The sequence below is a fragment of the Cercospora kikuchii genome, assembly GCF_019650295.1.
Source record: "Cercospora kikuchii DNA, contig_00002, whole genome shotgun sequence".
Classification (NCBI taxonomy): Eukaryota; Fungi; Ascomycota; class Dothideomycetes; order Mycosphaerellales; family Mycosphaerellaceae; genus Cercospora; species Cercospora kikuchii.
The window spans coordinates 633,286-648,580 of record NW_025408583.1 but is presented as its reverse complement, the minus strand read 5'-3'; the positions used below and the strand labels follow the sequence as shown (position 1 = coordinate 648,580).

General features: G+C 53.7%; 5 protein-coding genes across 5 annotated transcripts; 1 reads left to right on the top strand and 4 right to left on the bottom strand.

Annotated features, from left to right (window-relative positions):
• Nucleotides 1–78: 78 nt before the first annotated feature.
• CKM354_000249500 (uncharacterized protein) lies at nucleotides 79–1,371 on the bottom strand (the record flags this gene model as incomplete). The annotated part of the gene is made up of 1 exon (XM_044797656.1): nucleotides 79–1,371. The coding sequence occupies one exon, from the start codon at nucleotides 1,369–1,371 to the stop codon at nucleotides 79–81; it is 1,293 nt and encodes a 430-aa protein (XP_044653591.1).
• A 283-nt stretch (nucleotides 1,372–1,654) lies between these two features.
• Nucleotides 1,655–4,540, top strand: CKM354_000249400 (uncharacterized protein; the record flags this gene model as incomplete). Its single annotated transcript, XM_044797655.1, has 2 exons — nucleotides 1,655–1,697; nucleotides 1,758–4,540. The coding sequence occupies 2 exons, from the start codon at nucleotides 1,655–1,657 to the stop codon at nucleotides 4,538–4,540; spliced, it is 2,826 nt and encodes a 941-aa protein (XP_044653590.1).
• Nucleotides 4,541–5,547: 1,007 nt separating this feature from the next.
• On the bottom strand, nucleotides 5,548–7,332 carry CKM354_000249300 (uncharacterized protein; the record flags this gene model as incomplete). Its single annotated transcript, XM_044797654.1, has 3 exons — nucleotides 5,548–6,521; nucleotides 6,693–6,910; nucleotides 6,965–7,332. The coding sequence occupies 3 exons, from the start codon at nucleotides 7,330–7,332 to the stop codon at nucleotides 5,548–5,550; spliced, it is 1,560 nt and encodes a 519-aa protein (XP_044653589.1).
• Nucleotides 7,333–7,720: 388 nt separating this feature from the next.
• On the bottom strand, nucleotides 7,721–11,050 carry CKM354_000249200 (uncharacterized protein; the record flags this gene model as incomplete). Its single annotated transcript, XM_044797653.1, has 1 exon — nucleotides 7,721–11,050. One exon carries the CDS (start codon nucleotides 11,048–11,050, stop codon nucleotides 7,721–7,723), a length of 3,330 nt encoding a protein of 1,109 aa, XP_044653588.1.
• A 2,145-nt stretch (nucleotides 11,051–13,195) lies between these two features.
• On the bottom strand, nucleotides 13,196–14,879 carry CKM354_000249100 (uncharacterized protein; the record flags this gene model as incomplete). Its single annotated transcript, XM_044797652.1, has 2 exons — nucleotides 13,196–14,013; nucleotides 14,084–14,879. 2 exons carry the CDS (start codon nucleotides 14,877–14,879, stop codon nucleotides 13,196–13,198), a joined length of 1,614 nt encoding a protein of 537 aa, XP_044653587.1.
• Nucleotides 14,880–15,295: the final 416 nt, after the last annotated feature.

Genomic DNA, 15,295 nt, shown 5'->3' with positions numbered 1-15,295 from the left:
GAGATGAGAAACTCAGTCTATGCAAGACTACGTGAGTTTGGTATCTTCGCAAACGCGCTGCCGCCCCAGATTTACGCCTTAATCAAGTCCACCAAAATCGAAGCTGGGCACGTTTTGTGGTGCCTTGCCTCGCTTCTTCTTCTTTCTCGGCTTTTTGCTTTTCTCTTCTTCGTCGCTGCTGTCCTCAGCCTCCTCTGCATCGCTATCGTCGTCGCTGTCAGCGGCACGTTTGCCAGTCGCGCCCTCGTCATCGCTATCGTCATCAGGCGCAGCAAAGTGTTCCCGCCAGACCTTGAGCGTCTGGCCACCACCAGAAATCATGCGTCCTTCGACATCGAAGCCAAGCGCAGTCACGCCCTCGACTTCGTCATGGGCGAATTCGGCGACTACCTTGTTCATGCCCAATCGCACAACGCGTATACGTCCATCTCCCATGCCGACAGCAATCTTCTTACCAAGACCTCCAATATCGTCAGGTATGGCTGCCATGCAATCCAAAGTCTCCTTCTCTCTGCTGACCACGATTCTTTCATCTTGATCATCCCACTGCCCTTTCTCCCACAACGTGATCACACCATCTCCACCACCTACCACGGCCTTCTCGCCCGTACTCCCACTGCTCTTCTTGACTGGCAGACCAGTGACGTACAAACAGCTCAGCAGCAGTTCTTCCTGATCTTCGCTCTTTGCCAAAACGCCTCTTCTCAGATCTGTCAGCGCCAGGGTTGTGCTTCCAGTGGTAAGAAACTGCTTGCTATAACCACTTGTGCTGGCCGCGCTCGGAGGAATGGGCGCAAGACTCGAAATGTAATCGGCGTGCGGATGATATGTCTGACTCGGCCTGCTCTGAACAAACGCAGTTTTGCCATCCTGAAGAGGCAGGCTCGGCGCAGGATCCCTCAAGTCGTACAGATGCAATGCGCCAGAATCTGTCGAAAGCAGAAGAGTCTGCGGGCTGAGCGCGTGCACGACAGTAGGCGCGTCTACTTCGACTCCAGCAGCGCTACTCGCAGCAGGTGGGATGGCAATCTTGCCAACGACCTTTCCTGTCGAAATGTCGGCAGCCTTGACGATCCCATCTGTACCTGCAGAATAGACGTGCTCGCCATTGATGCTGTAGGCTAAGCAGCGACAACTCCCCTTGTGTCGCTTCGTCCGCCATGTCGTGTCTACGAAGTCTGTACCATTGGATCCTCTGCGCTCAGGCGAACGCTTGACATCGTCGGGCTCCGAGTCCTCGTCCACGGGTGGAAGTTTCAGGGTCGCGACATGGCCGGAGGAGAGACCGACGGTGACGAGCGGTAGGGTTGGGTGAACGGCCTGGGCGAAGATGTCGGAGGAGAGCGGGAGGGTGCAGATGGTGTCGAACATCTCGCCGAGCGTGCGCAGGTCATCGATGTTGCAGAATCAGAAGCAGCGCCGTGATCGCCGCGGTGAGCTTGCCGGTGGTGAAAATGTTGGATGACTAAGCGGTGCAGCTGCTTGCCGTTTTGGGATGTTCGACATGGAGTGTGAGAGCTACACGAGTGTGTAGAGCACGAGCGGTGACGTGCTATAGGCAGGGGAGTGGAGTCTGCACCATGCCACCGCCTTCGCCCATTGACGCTGCCGTCTTGCAGGACGCGGGGCCCCGTATACTACACTCGCCGCCATCATGGTCGTCTCACGCGTGAAGCAGAAGCAGATCTCCTTTGGGTGTGAGTATTGCCTGTAGGCGGCTTCAAGACAGCGCTAGAGCTCACCTTCCTCGCCTCCAGACTGCGATACCGTCACCGGGCAACGAGTCTATCCACCTCCAGCAGACGATATAGTCATGGCTGAACAAGATCTCCTTCCTGAACAGTTGCCACCTGAGCCGGCTGCTGCATTTACGCCGGAGACTGATGACGAGATGAATGACTTGTATATTAACACCACTGTTTGGCCTCCGCTTGGGCAGGCAACCATAATCCCAAAGGACCAAGAGGGCGTCACGTTTACTGTCTTGCTCGAGCATAGCCAACCCACCAGCCTCATTGGACCTGAGCCGCCACAAGTCACCATCTGGCACAATCATGGTGGCGAGCATGATTGGGAGGAATTGCCACTCGATCTCGCATCTGATTCTAACGAGCTACTTCTGTTGAACAGACCATCAGAGAAGGATCTTGTCAAAATCTGGTACACCGGATATCTTCCCGGCACTCCCAAGCACGGGCAATCTACCTCGTTCACGATCAAGTATCAACTCAGTCAAGACCAGGACTGGCATTGGATCAAGGATGTTACGGGAGTAGGTGATGGTCAACTCAACTACCAAAACAACGAGTTCCAAAAACACTCCACCTACGATCTCCAGCATTGGTTCAATGGTCTCAGTGGCGACATCCAAGTACAGAGCGAGCGGCCAGATACTGACAACACCCACCTCTATTCGCTGACAGCCCCGGTTGTCCCAGCATACAAGCAAGACTCTGGCTATCAACATCATCAGCTTGGTGTCGTCAATCGGAGCACCAGATGGTTTGGCTTGGTGCGACTGTGGTCTCCTTGGCTTGCTCCGCGTCAAGGCAAAGGGAAATTCGAAGTCGACAAGGATGCCGTTGAATTGTCTTTCTTGCGTGAGGATGGTCTGCATGTCGTGATTCTGGCTATCAGCGGCATCGATGATGTGATTACCACTTTCTTCAACGACCACAATGGAAACATCATCATCAAGGCTCGCAATGACCGCAACGAAGAACAGACTAGCAGAGTGCTGGTCGCTGTCGCCGACAGTTTCGAGGTTGCGAATGCAGCTGTCTGGTATCATGCCCGAAAGATTGTGCAGTCTTACAGTGCTGCAGATGAGGAGACTGCTACTGTCGAACAGCTCATCAAGACTGTGCAACCAGACGACAAACCCAGTCCTGAATGGCTTGAGGACTGGTATGACGGATTTACGTTCTGCACCTGGAACGCGCTAGGACAGAAACTCACTGCTAAAAATATATACGACGCACTGGACGACCTCGCCAAGGCGAACATCAATATCTCTACCCTCATCATAGACGACAATTGGCAGTCGCTCAGCAAAGGTGATACTCAATTCCTCCGTGGCTGGTCCGCATTCGAGGCGAATCCGGAAGGCTTTCCAGATGGCATGAAGAAGACCACGGCTGAGATCCGAAAGCGACATCCAAATATCAAGCACATCGCGGTCTGGCATGCACTGCTCGGATATTGGGGCGGCATTGATCCCAATGGCGAGATCGCGCAGAACTACAAAACGATCGAGGTCGAAAAGGAGCCAGGCGTGGCTGGAGGCACGTTTACTGTCGTTGCAGCAGAAGATGTCAAACGAATGTACAACGACTTCTACAGCTTCCTTGCCGAATCTGGTATCGACAGTGTCAAGACGGACGCACAATTCTTCCTAGATCTGCTCGCCCACGCTCCCGATCGACGAAGCCTCATGCAAGCCTACCAAGACGCCTGGACTGTCGCACACCTTCGCCATTTGAGCAGTCGCGCCATCTCATGCATGTCTCAAAACCCACAGAACCTCTTCCATACTCAGCTCCCAAGGAACAAACCCCTCATCCTCTCCCGCAACAGCGACGACTTCTTCCCCGAAGTCGACGCCTCTCACCCCTGGCACATCTTCTGCAACGCCCACAACTCCCTCCTCACCCAACACCTCAACGTCCTGCCCGACTGGGACATGTTCCAAACCTCCCACGACTGGGCCGGCTTCCACGCCGCCGCCCGCTGCGTCTCCGGCGGTCCCATCTACTTCACCGACTACCCCGGCAAACACGACATCACCCTCATAAAACAAATGACAGCCCAGACACCCCGCGACAAGACCATAATCCTCCGCCCCCAAATCGTCGGAAAAGCCACAAACCCCTACAACGCCTACCAAGATCTCACCCTCCTCAAAATCAGAACCTACCACGGCTTCGCCCAAACCGGCACAGGAATCCTCGGAATCTTCAACGTCTCCGGTCGTCATATTAGCGAATTCGTCCACCTGTCCGAGTTCCCTGGTACAGACTCCGCTTCAAAGGAAGCAGAATACGTGATCGGATCATTCACTTCTGGAAAGTTCACACAACCTTTGAAACTCCACAATGACTCCGGCAAAGAAACAACGGAACCTTTAGTTGGAATCCAACTCCAAGCTCAAAGCTGGGAAATTCTCACATCCTATGCTCTGCAAAAATTCAGCCTCTCTTCGGCAAAGACACCCGTCAAAGTCGCCATGCTAGGTCTTGTGGGCAAAATGACCGGCTCAGCTGCCGTGACGGGATATGATGTCTACGTCGAAGACAGCGGACGCTTAAGAACCTGGATTTCATTGAAAGCGCTCGGGATACTTGGTCTTTGGATTTCTGATTTGGAAGAGAGAACAGTGTCAGACAATTTCATTGTCTTGATCTACGGGAATCCGATTCCTGTGGAATGCGTGAAAGCAAATGGAAAGGTGTTAGAGATTGATATTGAAAGAGCTTGGAAAGAGAGCGGAGAAGATGTCGGATGGGGAAACGAAGTTACGTTGGAAGTGTTCATGCATTGATCAACGAGATGAGCGTGACGGCGAATGGACAGATCAATGACAGAATGATAAAAGTACTACTTGCTCAACACCAATACCAACGAACGTCCCATAATCTCAAATCTCACATCCAAACATCCCCCTTCATTTCACTTCAACGAAAAGCCTCAAACCCCTGCCTGCCAGCCACAACATGCTTCCCCAAATCCATCTCTGCCACTAACCAATTCCTTCTAGCCTTCCAAACCCGAATTTGAAACAAGACCTCCAAAATAGCCTGTTCAAGCCCCCACTCATCCTTCTCCCGCATCTCCTCAAACGGCAGAACTTCAACCCAGCACGAACCAAGAAAGCGTCCGACCTCTGCAGCAGCATCCGGTCTCGCGCTTGTAAAGTCGTCAAGCGTTGCTCGAAACAAAGCGTTTTCCGTGTACAACTCTGAGATGGCGACGGTCAAAACAGAGAACAATTTTACCCTGTCGCGGTCTTCAAAGTCTCGGAGCCAGTTCAGGTTAGGTGCGTTTCGGATGCGATTGATCACCTCGGACTCAAGAGGACGGTCTACGGAGTTGAAAATGTTCCACCACGCATCAAGCCAGTCTCTGCGCCTGTCTTCCCATTCTGTCGCCTCTGCTTCTCGCAGCACTTGTGGCAATGGCGGCAGCGACAGCGTTGACGGCTGCGGTATCGGTTGCCATGCTGTAGTTACTGATGGCTCAGAGGGTCGATGTGCTGCCGGTGTGTCATCATTGACACGGCTCGTGGCTCCTCGGAATGAGAGCTGGTACGGAGGACTGGAGAGGTCGGTCAGCAGATTTGTCGTTGCAGCGTGGCCATGGTGTGTCGGGAAAGCAAAGGCAGTGAAGAGTGGGAGTAGATTGCAGTGACTTTTTGCTGTGCTAAACAAGTGCTAAACAAGTGCTAGGCTGCTATTGTACTCGGACCAGACACATACCTGTCTGCCTGCCCTGTGGTGATACCCCTCATTTTCAATACTACTCTCGCGCGTGTTGTCTGTAAAATGTCGACTAAGCTGGTGGAGGAGGTGGAGGTACGTCGTTGTTGGATGGCGGTGGTGGAGGAGGAATGTCCGCTGGTGGTGGTGGGGGGGGAACAGCATCGTAGCCGCCAGACTGCTGCTGCCATGGAGCTTGTTGTGGTTGCTGCCATGGTGCTTGCTGTGGTTGTTGCCATGGTGCTGCACCGCCGCTGCCACCTCCGCCACCTCTCGCCCACGGAGCAGGTCCTCCCGTCGGACCTCCATATCCACCGTCGTTGCCTCCACGACTCTCCCATGGGGCAGGACCGCCTTGACGAGGTTGCTGCCAAGGAGCAGGAGCGCCAGTTGGACCACGCTGCCAAGGAGCAGCTGGACGAGCACCTCCGTTCGCATCAGCTCCGCCAGCCTCGTATCCAATTTGTCGCTGCGGCACTGAAGTATCCAAAGCAGGCGCGCCTCCACCACCGATCTCGTTCATGAGTCTCTCGTAGTCACCCTCGATAGCATTCTGAGGACCGCGTGGTGGAATGTCGCGGCCGAAGTTGCCGCGTTGACGATCTGGACAATCGCGAGCCATGTGGCCAGCGTTGCCACAGACGCGACAGATGATGTTCGCAGTGTAGTTACGCTGCTGTGGGCAGTCATACTTTCGGTGTCCGATCTCGCCGCAGTTCTGACAAGCCTGATTCTCATCGTCACGAAGAGTACCGTTCAGGGCTGCAAGCTCACGGAGCTGGTTGCGCTTCAACTCGTTCTGACCTTCTGGGATAGAAGCAGCCGTCTCGATGACGTTGTGGATCAACTCTTTCGCCTTGTTGACCTTCTCTTCAGTATCTGCCATGATCAAACAGTGGAGATCTTCGTCCTGGTTGCTGGCGTGAGCGGCATCAGATTTGCCCTTTCCTTCCTTCACCGAGCCTTTACCACGAATGGCAATCTTGGCGCCGGACTGAGTCTCCATCTTCTTGAGCGTGTTACCACGAGGGCCAATGAGCAGGCCGACTGTTAGTAGAAAAAAGCTAAGTGTTAGTCATTGTCATGTGTGTGAAAAGGGTGCAGTGTGAGTTAGCAAGGGAGGGTTAGTACAGCTTTTGATCGCTGTAAACAACAAGCAGTGCAGAGCATTGACCAGAAGTCGTTGCATGGTGAGGGTTAGTGGGTTAGAAAGCATACTGAAGTTAATCTCCGGGTAGTCGTTGACCGGCACGTAGACTTTCTCTTGAGTCTTGGTGGGTCTCCTATAATCAGATGGCGGGTGATAGCTAGGGATGATCTTCATCGCCTTTTCAATCAACTTGTGCCGCTCATCTTCCAGTCTCTTTCTGTAGCGGTACTCGCGCGTGTTCACACGGCGACCGAAGTTGTCGTACTGAGGCGGAGGGGAAGGAGATCTGCGCGCGTTAGTATTTGTGTCCTGTATTTCGAAGTGGGTAGACTCGACATACCTGTCGCCGTCAGCTGGCACGACATCGTTGATGCGCAGCTTCTGGCTGATCTCCTCGATTCGCAGATGCGTCACGTAGGCGTCCAGCTGCTCGGCTGTCATGGCCGCAGTGATGGCGGTCGGTAAGTTCATCAAGCCAGCGGCCTTGTTATCTGCCGCATCACCCCATCGGTTCCTCTTGCGGCGCTTCTTGGTGCCGTCCGGGTTGAGCTCCACGGGTTTGCGTGGTTCTGGGCTGCGACCACGCTTGTTGTCGCGTGGAGCCTCCGCATCGCCAGCGCCTGGGCCGTCTTCATCGCCAAATCGTCGACGAGGTCCGAGCGGAATGGTGTTAGCACCGGTCTGGCCGACGTTGGATCTCCACGACATGATGTGCGTGGTGTGTTGGGGTTGGTTGTCGTGTAAGTGTCGAAGTGGAAGCTGACTTGAAGCTGTTGCGCACTTTCTCCTTGTCACGGGCACCGGATACTTCCGAGAGCCAACGGCTTGGCACTTCTGCAGATGGCCGCCGAGCGCAAGTGCAAGAATAAATGCCGTGTAGAAGGAAGCGACAATTTGAAGAATTTACTACGCAGCAGAATCTCTGCGAATCATAACGCTATTTAGGATATCTTGCAGCACGCCTTGTACACGTGCGAAAACCGAGCTACGGCGCCATGCGAAGTCATTGGCATCTCTAACAGCAGCAACACCAGCAAAGTCATTCCCGAACAGCCATTTTCAGCGACATTTCCATCGTGATCACGTAGACACAGCTCTAGTTGGCCGCAATTCCTAGTCCCACACGACCTTCTCCAAATCCGTCTCGGCCCTTCTCGCGCATGCGGCGGCCTTCCATCAGCCCTCGCAGACCACGCTTCTGCAAGCCGACGACAGAGCTCAGCGCCCCGTTCCATACATCTTGAACGTCCTTGTTGCTACGAGTAGAGTACTCACTCTCACTCATGCTCGCAGTAGATGATGCACTCATCGGTTCCTCGTCTGTGTCCTCAGCGGCACGTGGTCCAGGTCTGAGCGTGTTGCGGACGCTACGACCGTTGGCCATGTCTGTGTCAATGCGCAAGCTTGACAGCGATCGAGGGTTGGCAGTCTGATCGCCATTTAGCAGACCTTCCAAACCGGCAAGACTAGCTGTTCGGACAGGAATATCACTCTGATGGATTGAGCGAGCATTTGCGGCGAAGTGGACACTGTCACCACCCCCTGCACCCATGGCCGCAGCGTTGAAGATTGCTGCAGCATTGCGGCCGTCAAGGCATTGATGCAGGCGCTCGATCGTGGCTTCTTGCAAGCCATCAATTTTGTATGGTCGGGCGAGTTGCAGGAGCGAGCAGAAAATTTGCGGCGTCGCCAGTGGATGTGGCGGCGAGGGTAGCGTCGAAGTGTAGAGGTAGTGTAACAATGCATGCAGTGTTGGCGCCGTATGCGGAAGGTACAGCAGACGTGGTCTTGATGTTGCTGGCGCATTGCGCGTGTCTGGTAGACTCGTATCCGTGAGATTGGAATTATTGGTCAGGGTCGTCGCGCCCGAGGTAGCAGAGCTCAGTGAAGGTGTGATGGTGATGCTGGAATTCCGAGAAGGGTGCCCTGCAGCGGTTGCGCGCAGTGTGGCGGTATCAGCGCCATTTTCGGCCGCCATCAATGACTCTCGAAGGAGCGTGATGAAGTGCGGACCCCATCTCCGAGAGATCAGTCGCGAATTAACGGGCACCCGCGTTCCATCAATCGCGAGGAAGTCCATATCTGCAAGCTCCCGCACACCCAGAGCCAGCTGCCCAATGTCTTCTGCAGCCGCTGAGAGCAGACGGCCGAAAGCGGCATCGTCCTTGGATTGTGGCACGCGCTGCGGCAACACGCTCGGTATTGCGCTAGCAGATACGTATGCAGAGGTGGGTTCTGCAACCCGTGGGTTCTCGTACAACCCAAAGGCTTCCAACTCGACTACGCAGATGTTTGAAAAGTTGATGCGACGGTTGTTGTAATCGTCGACCAGGCTTCGCTTGCGGTTGCCCAGGATCACGAACGCGTTGCGTCGTGACCAAAGGACACCACGGTTCCAGCTTCCTTGGCTGAAAATGCTGCCACCAACATCAATGCGACTCCATGTCAGTGTGCGCAGATCAAGAGCCCAAAGCGCGTATTCCTGCTTCGACGAAGTCAGGAAAGTACCAGACACGACGAAGTGGTTGTCGATGATGCCGCCATTTGGAAAGCGAAGACCAGGTGGTGAAACGACTGTCTGCATGGGCTTCTCTATGAGAGTTCCGTCCGTAAGTCGTACTTGCAATTCCAGTTTCACATCCAGGAAGTTGTAATTGGAGTATATCAGCATCGGTGAGCCAGAGCCAATCGTAGTTGGTTCCTCATCGTCTTCATCCATGTCTCCCTGAGCGTGAGGTCCGGCACCGATTTGCGTTGCACTCATCGTGGTCAATGGCGTGACAACGCTGCGGTACGCGCCGCAGCTACGGCCCATGCCTGTTGTGCCCGTCCATTTCAGACTTCGCAAGTTGAAGACGCTGATTTGCTCGATGTAGTGGTTTGCAGAATCTTGTCCACCGACCACAATCATTTCCGCCCCACCAGTCCCATCCAGATCGACGCCGAGTGTTCCTTCGTTTGGATTCTCACCCTCCGGATTGTGGTGAATCGCAGACATGGGTGCATCGCGAGATGCGAAGACTGCTGATGATGGTAATATTGAGGCACAATGGGCGTATCGACCTTGCGGGGCATCCGGTGTGTTGACCTTTGTCCACTTCTGACTTGGCACGTCGTAGATGTGAATATCGGACATAACGATGACTTCAGGTTGCGCATCAGATGCTGCCTCTGGCGGAGGTGCTGGAGACATGCCGCCGTAACACACCAGCTTTGTGTCGCCAAGCGCGCAGACGCTGTGAAAGTATCGCGGTGGTGGAATGTCACCTGTTGATTCCAGCTTCGTCCAGTGCCGGCGAATGAGATCGAGTTCATACAGATTTGCGGTCAACTGCGGTTTCGTGCGCGAGAGCCGCCTGCCGCCAAAGACGTAGAGCTTGTCTCCTAGCACCGTAGTCGTCGCACCGACAAGGGGATGTGGTTCGCGACCGGTCGTACGATGCACGTTGCATACCAATCCAGACAGGCCGGCAGAACTTGATGACGCTGGTGCAGTTTGAGGATTTGCAGAGCTGACAGACTGTGAAGGTGTATGTTGCCCAGGACCATCGTCACCTTGTGTCGACTCAGCTTCTGAAGCAGACTCGTATTCCGACCGCATGCCAACCAGGCTGACCTGGCTGCTATGGGCACTAATATTCGAGCGCGAACCATTTTGACTCGGAGGATACAGCTGACCCGACGTCGGTCGAGAGGCATTAGAGTCCATGGTGTTGGCTCGACTTGACTCTGGCGTGGCAGACATGGTGAAAGGCGAAATGGGCGCTAGCTCGAGCGCAGGAAATTCCAGTAGCGGCTCTCGTGGCGATGGGCTATTGCGGTCTTTATAGTTCGGAATAGCCCACTCTGGACGATATGTGATCTCTATGGGCACATGCCTCGGTGCTGTGCGGGTGCTAGGAGGGCACGCCTCGACGGATGGCAGTGTCGGTGCGTGCGATGATGTTGGTGAAACGCTACTCGGTGTCGAGAAGGTGAAGGATCCGGAACTGGGCTCAGATTCCGAAGGAACGTAGGAGTACTCGCTGGGAATGACGATAGGCACGTGTTTCGGCCGTGAGGAGGATTTCGACTTGGCGGATGAAAGCGCTATCGAGAGGTCGAATGAATCGTGAGGCGATGACCCAAATGTCGAGATTGAAGCTGCACGAGGAGCAAGAGACGATGTATCGGACGCCGGCAGGGAAGGTTTCCTCTCGCGCGTGAATGCAGTTACCCAAGACCTTGAAGACAACTGAGTGGCGGGCTTCTTCTCTGGCTTTGGCTTCTTTCCCGATCTGCTGCTATCCAAAGATCGGCCGGCGGTGGACTGGGTGTCTGCGGTCGAAGGACGGTCTTTGTTCTGCTTGCTGGACTTTGGCCTGCTGTGCTGAGGGCGATCCTCAGCGGTCGCTGGGAAAGCGAAAACCCCTAGAGGAACAGACATCTGCGGTCAGCTCGCGGCCTAACTGTTCGTTGAGGTATGATGTAGAATAAGAATAAATTTCCGTGGTACTGCGGAGCAGGCAGAGCAACGTTGCAGGTGGAGGGGCAGTTAGGTCTCAAAAGCACATCAAGGGAGGAAGGGGAGCACATCACGACGATATGCACATGGAGAGCGGTACGGCATACGGCCAGGGCCTGTCTTCGTCGTCGTTACGTGTGGCTCGGGCGCTCCATCTCCCATCGGGAAGCGCTGTGGGCTGGTACTTGGTGGGTTTCGGAGGAAAGCGCGCAGTGCTAGGCAAGCGGAAGAGAGCGTTTGACGGTCGTCCATATGCAGGTGTCCTGCTGTGCCATGCCATCGGATGCTTTTGCTGCTTGTGTTTGTTCCTCGCGACGCCAGGGATGAACTTCCAGAGGGGCCATATGGGACCAGATCCGTACGGCACAGCGAAGCGACAGTTGGCAAACGAACTCACCTTCTCGGATTGGTCGCGGCCAACAAACCGGGAGCTGAGGTGCAGTTGTTTGGCTGGCGGATTAGGCCATCGATATCCGTGTGAGGTTCGATGCAAGCGGTAGTGGTGAATCAAAGGGAAAAGCTCGCTTACGACGCCAATCAGTCGCGTCGCGGGTGCACAGGCCATTGCCGTCCGCGGCAGCCTTGCTTCCGCATTCCGCTTCTGCGCTCTCACTCGCCAACCAGTTCTATTCGTTCACACGCGCGAGGAAGATTTCGCGCGCAAAGTGCCTTTCGCCCTCGATCATGTCAGACATTGTCGCAGAATCAGGCCGAGGATGACAGCAAGGCACCGCGATCGCCCAACAGATGGTCAAGAGTGTCATGCATGTCATCGTGCTTCAACGTCAGCCTCCATCGCCGGATGCGGACAGCAGTTCATCGGCCCATATGCATGCTGCCTTCCGCCCAATGAGCGAAATATGAGGTTCAATATGGCTGTTTCTGAGGCTCAGAACCACGGCGACCTGGGATCCTCGCCCATTCGCCTGCCTAATTTCGACCACCGGAACCGCACCGAGGATGTACGGGCCTGAGTTGCATTGCAGGAGGCGATGTCCTTCTTCAGGATTCTACCGTTCCCATTTATCCGTTGCGTTTCGCTGTCGATCATATCTTCCACAGCTCTGCATGAAGCTAGTCTCCCGTTATCGAATCTCACATGCAAACAACCACATGTTGCAGGGTCAACTGCCGCAATCTCTTCCTTTCTTGATCGTTGCCGGGCTATTGGGTTGATGGAGCTGATTCCCAGGCTAGGCATCTTGTCTTCGTCATGCCATGGCGTCGTAACCATTCATACTGGCGCAAAGCTGACCTTGAAGTGTTTGTACTCCAAACAACACACTTCATTTCCGAGCCGATGCGGGCAACTTCCGTCGCTCTAGGAGAATGGCTCAGACGATGAGCAATGCTCAGATACGAAGTTCGGCGGCCACGCTCGATCACGTTGTGCTGATCTCCCCATGGGACTTTTGTTCGTTACCGGTGGACGCTTGCCGCTCGCTCACCGTGTTTGTGAAACGCCTTGTCTCTCTTGAAGGAGCGGGTATTGATGTACTGGTTCCACGGGCAGACCAATGCCCTATTGCGCGTCAATGCCAGCCTTGGCAAGCGCCTGAGGCAGCAGCTGGCCACGAGATAGATTGCCGGCTCGTACTGGGCTCATCAATGAATTCACTCATCTTTTGGATGGAACAAGTCGGACCGCTAACAAGCAAACTTAACTGCAAGTGTTTGCTCCGCACTGCCACCTACCAAATTTAACACGAGCATCTACACAAGTTATCAGGCAACATAGTTCGGAGATCGCCCCTCTATGCAGACGAGGCACTCGCCTACGTAAACAGAACTGCGGATCGCACAACATGTGATGCGACAGCGCAAGCCCACAGAGGTAGCCTGAAAACCCTTCTGAATAAGAATAAAGAACCACACGCAGGATTGATACTATGGCAGAAAGATATTCAAAAGCACGGATAAATATACTAATGTTGCTCAGCTATAGAAACAGCTTGCCGAGCTGACCGAGCGCAATACCCGAGATTTACAGGAGACCATACTCGCACTGCACAGAAATCGGCCAGCGAGAAGTATTCTTTCTTATACCGGAGTTGGACGAGCAGCACCCTATCTCGCGGATTCAGTTTCTCCCGACCCACTACCATCTCCACCATCCGTATCGTTGTTAGAAGTGTCGGTGTTAGAAGTGTCGGTGTTGAAAGTATCGGTGTTGGAAGTGTCAGTTTGCGAAGTGTCGGTATTGGAAGTATCGTTGTTGGAAGTATCGGTATTGGAAGTATCGGTATTGGAAGTATCGGTGTTAGAAGTATCGCTGTTAGAAGTATCGTTGTCGGAGGTATCGTTGTCGGAGGTATCGTTGTCGGAGGTATCGTTGTTCGAATTGTCGGTGTTAGAAGTGTTAGTTTGCGAAGTGTCGGTGTTGGAAGTGTCGGTATTGGAAGTATCGTTGTTGGAAGTATCGCTGTTGGAAGTATCGTTGTTCGAATTGTCGGCGTTAGAAGTGTCCGTTTGCGAAGTGTCGGTGTTGGAAGTGTCAGTATTAGAAGTATCGTTGTTCGAAGTATCGTTGTTCGAATTGTCGGTGTCAGAAGCATCGGTATTGGAAGTATCGTTGTTGGAAGTGTCGGTATTGGAAGCATCGGTATTGGAAGCATCGGCATTGGAAGCATCGTTGTTAGAAGCATCGTTGTTAGAAGCATCGTTGTTGGAAGTGTCGGTATTGGAAGTGTCGGTATTAGAAGTATCGGCATTAGTAGCGGCATCAGAATCTTTGTTATCCGTCGGCTGAGTAGTATCGCCCTGTCCAAGACTTGAAGGATGTGTCTTGCTGTTCGGATTAGACGACGTCGGATTCTTTTGATCGGCTTGAGCGCCTGTAGTGCCCTGAGATGACGATTCTGAGTCAGGATTGGGTTTTGTTTGGTCTGGAGAAAAAGTCGTTCGTTAGTCAACCATATTCTGAGTGTGTGACCCCCAAGTATGCTCCGTACTAACCTGCGCTTGAGCCTCCATTGGCATTGGTCTGCCCATGCGTTTTGGTGTTGGGATCTTGCTTGGTGTCGCTCGAGCTCCCCGAGCCATCAGCACTCTTGAGGTGCACGTCCCCCGCCTTTGGACACTTCTTGCCATTTGTGTTGCCACACTTGTTCGTATCACTGCAAGGACTGTCACACGAGAGGATCTCATAGGTGACATCTGCTCCCCAATCGCTCATGCAGTCGGTATAGTCTCCGCCACCTTTGTTGCATCGTTGACGCTTATATCCTCTTTGCGTGGTAGTCTTTTGCTGAGACCAAGCAACGTGACAGCCCGACGTTTTCCAACTACAGGTTGTTGAGACGCCAGAGGACTCACATTCCTGCACTGCTTCAGAATAGCTTTGAGATAGTTGCAAGACTTCTGCCGCAGTGACAGACCCGCCGACTTCCCATGTTTTGGTTTTGCATGTTGATTGGTCCTTGGTGATCCTCCAATCGACGTTTCCATATCTCTCCGAACTGTCAATTCTCGTCCATGGTTTCTTGCTTTCCGTCACCCAACCCGGAACGATGAAGTAGTCATTCCAGCATTTCCAGCCGACACCATGACGAACACTATCAGTTTTGACGTATATATTGCCCTTCTGCTCGTCAAGCCCAGGATTATAGTATTTACCGGCTTTCGAGCAGTCGTTCGGTTCGGCGCGTTTGATCAGAGATAGCGACCCATCTGATCCTGCTGGTTTGGGAAACGCGGCTGCAAAGCCAACTAGTGACAGCGTGAAGAGCTTGGAGACCGTAAAGAGTGCCATGTTGTCCGAAAATAGTCGATGTGGTTCTTGACTCCAGTGGACGTAAAATTGACACTGTAAGCAAATGGATTGATGCACGAATGGTGTGCAGTCCATGGTCCAACCAAGGCGCCTTTAATACCCGTCGCGACTCGACTCGTACTATCCATCGTCCCGATATGCCTAGCCGTCTTGCTCTTAGCAGGAATCTCGGACTACGCTTTGGGGTTACTGAAATGGCAGTGCTGGCCAGGGAGTCTAGAAATACGGGCAGGTAGTCGATCCTGATTTGAGAATGAACCAGTGCTCTCGTCCTGATGGTAATGGGATGTCCTAGCAGCTGGAGCCCAGGCCTTTCGATGTCTAGGTAGTCCACGAAACCATAACGACATACATGATCGATGGTTGCAGCCGAGAACATGCCGGTATACGCTTGC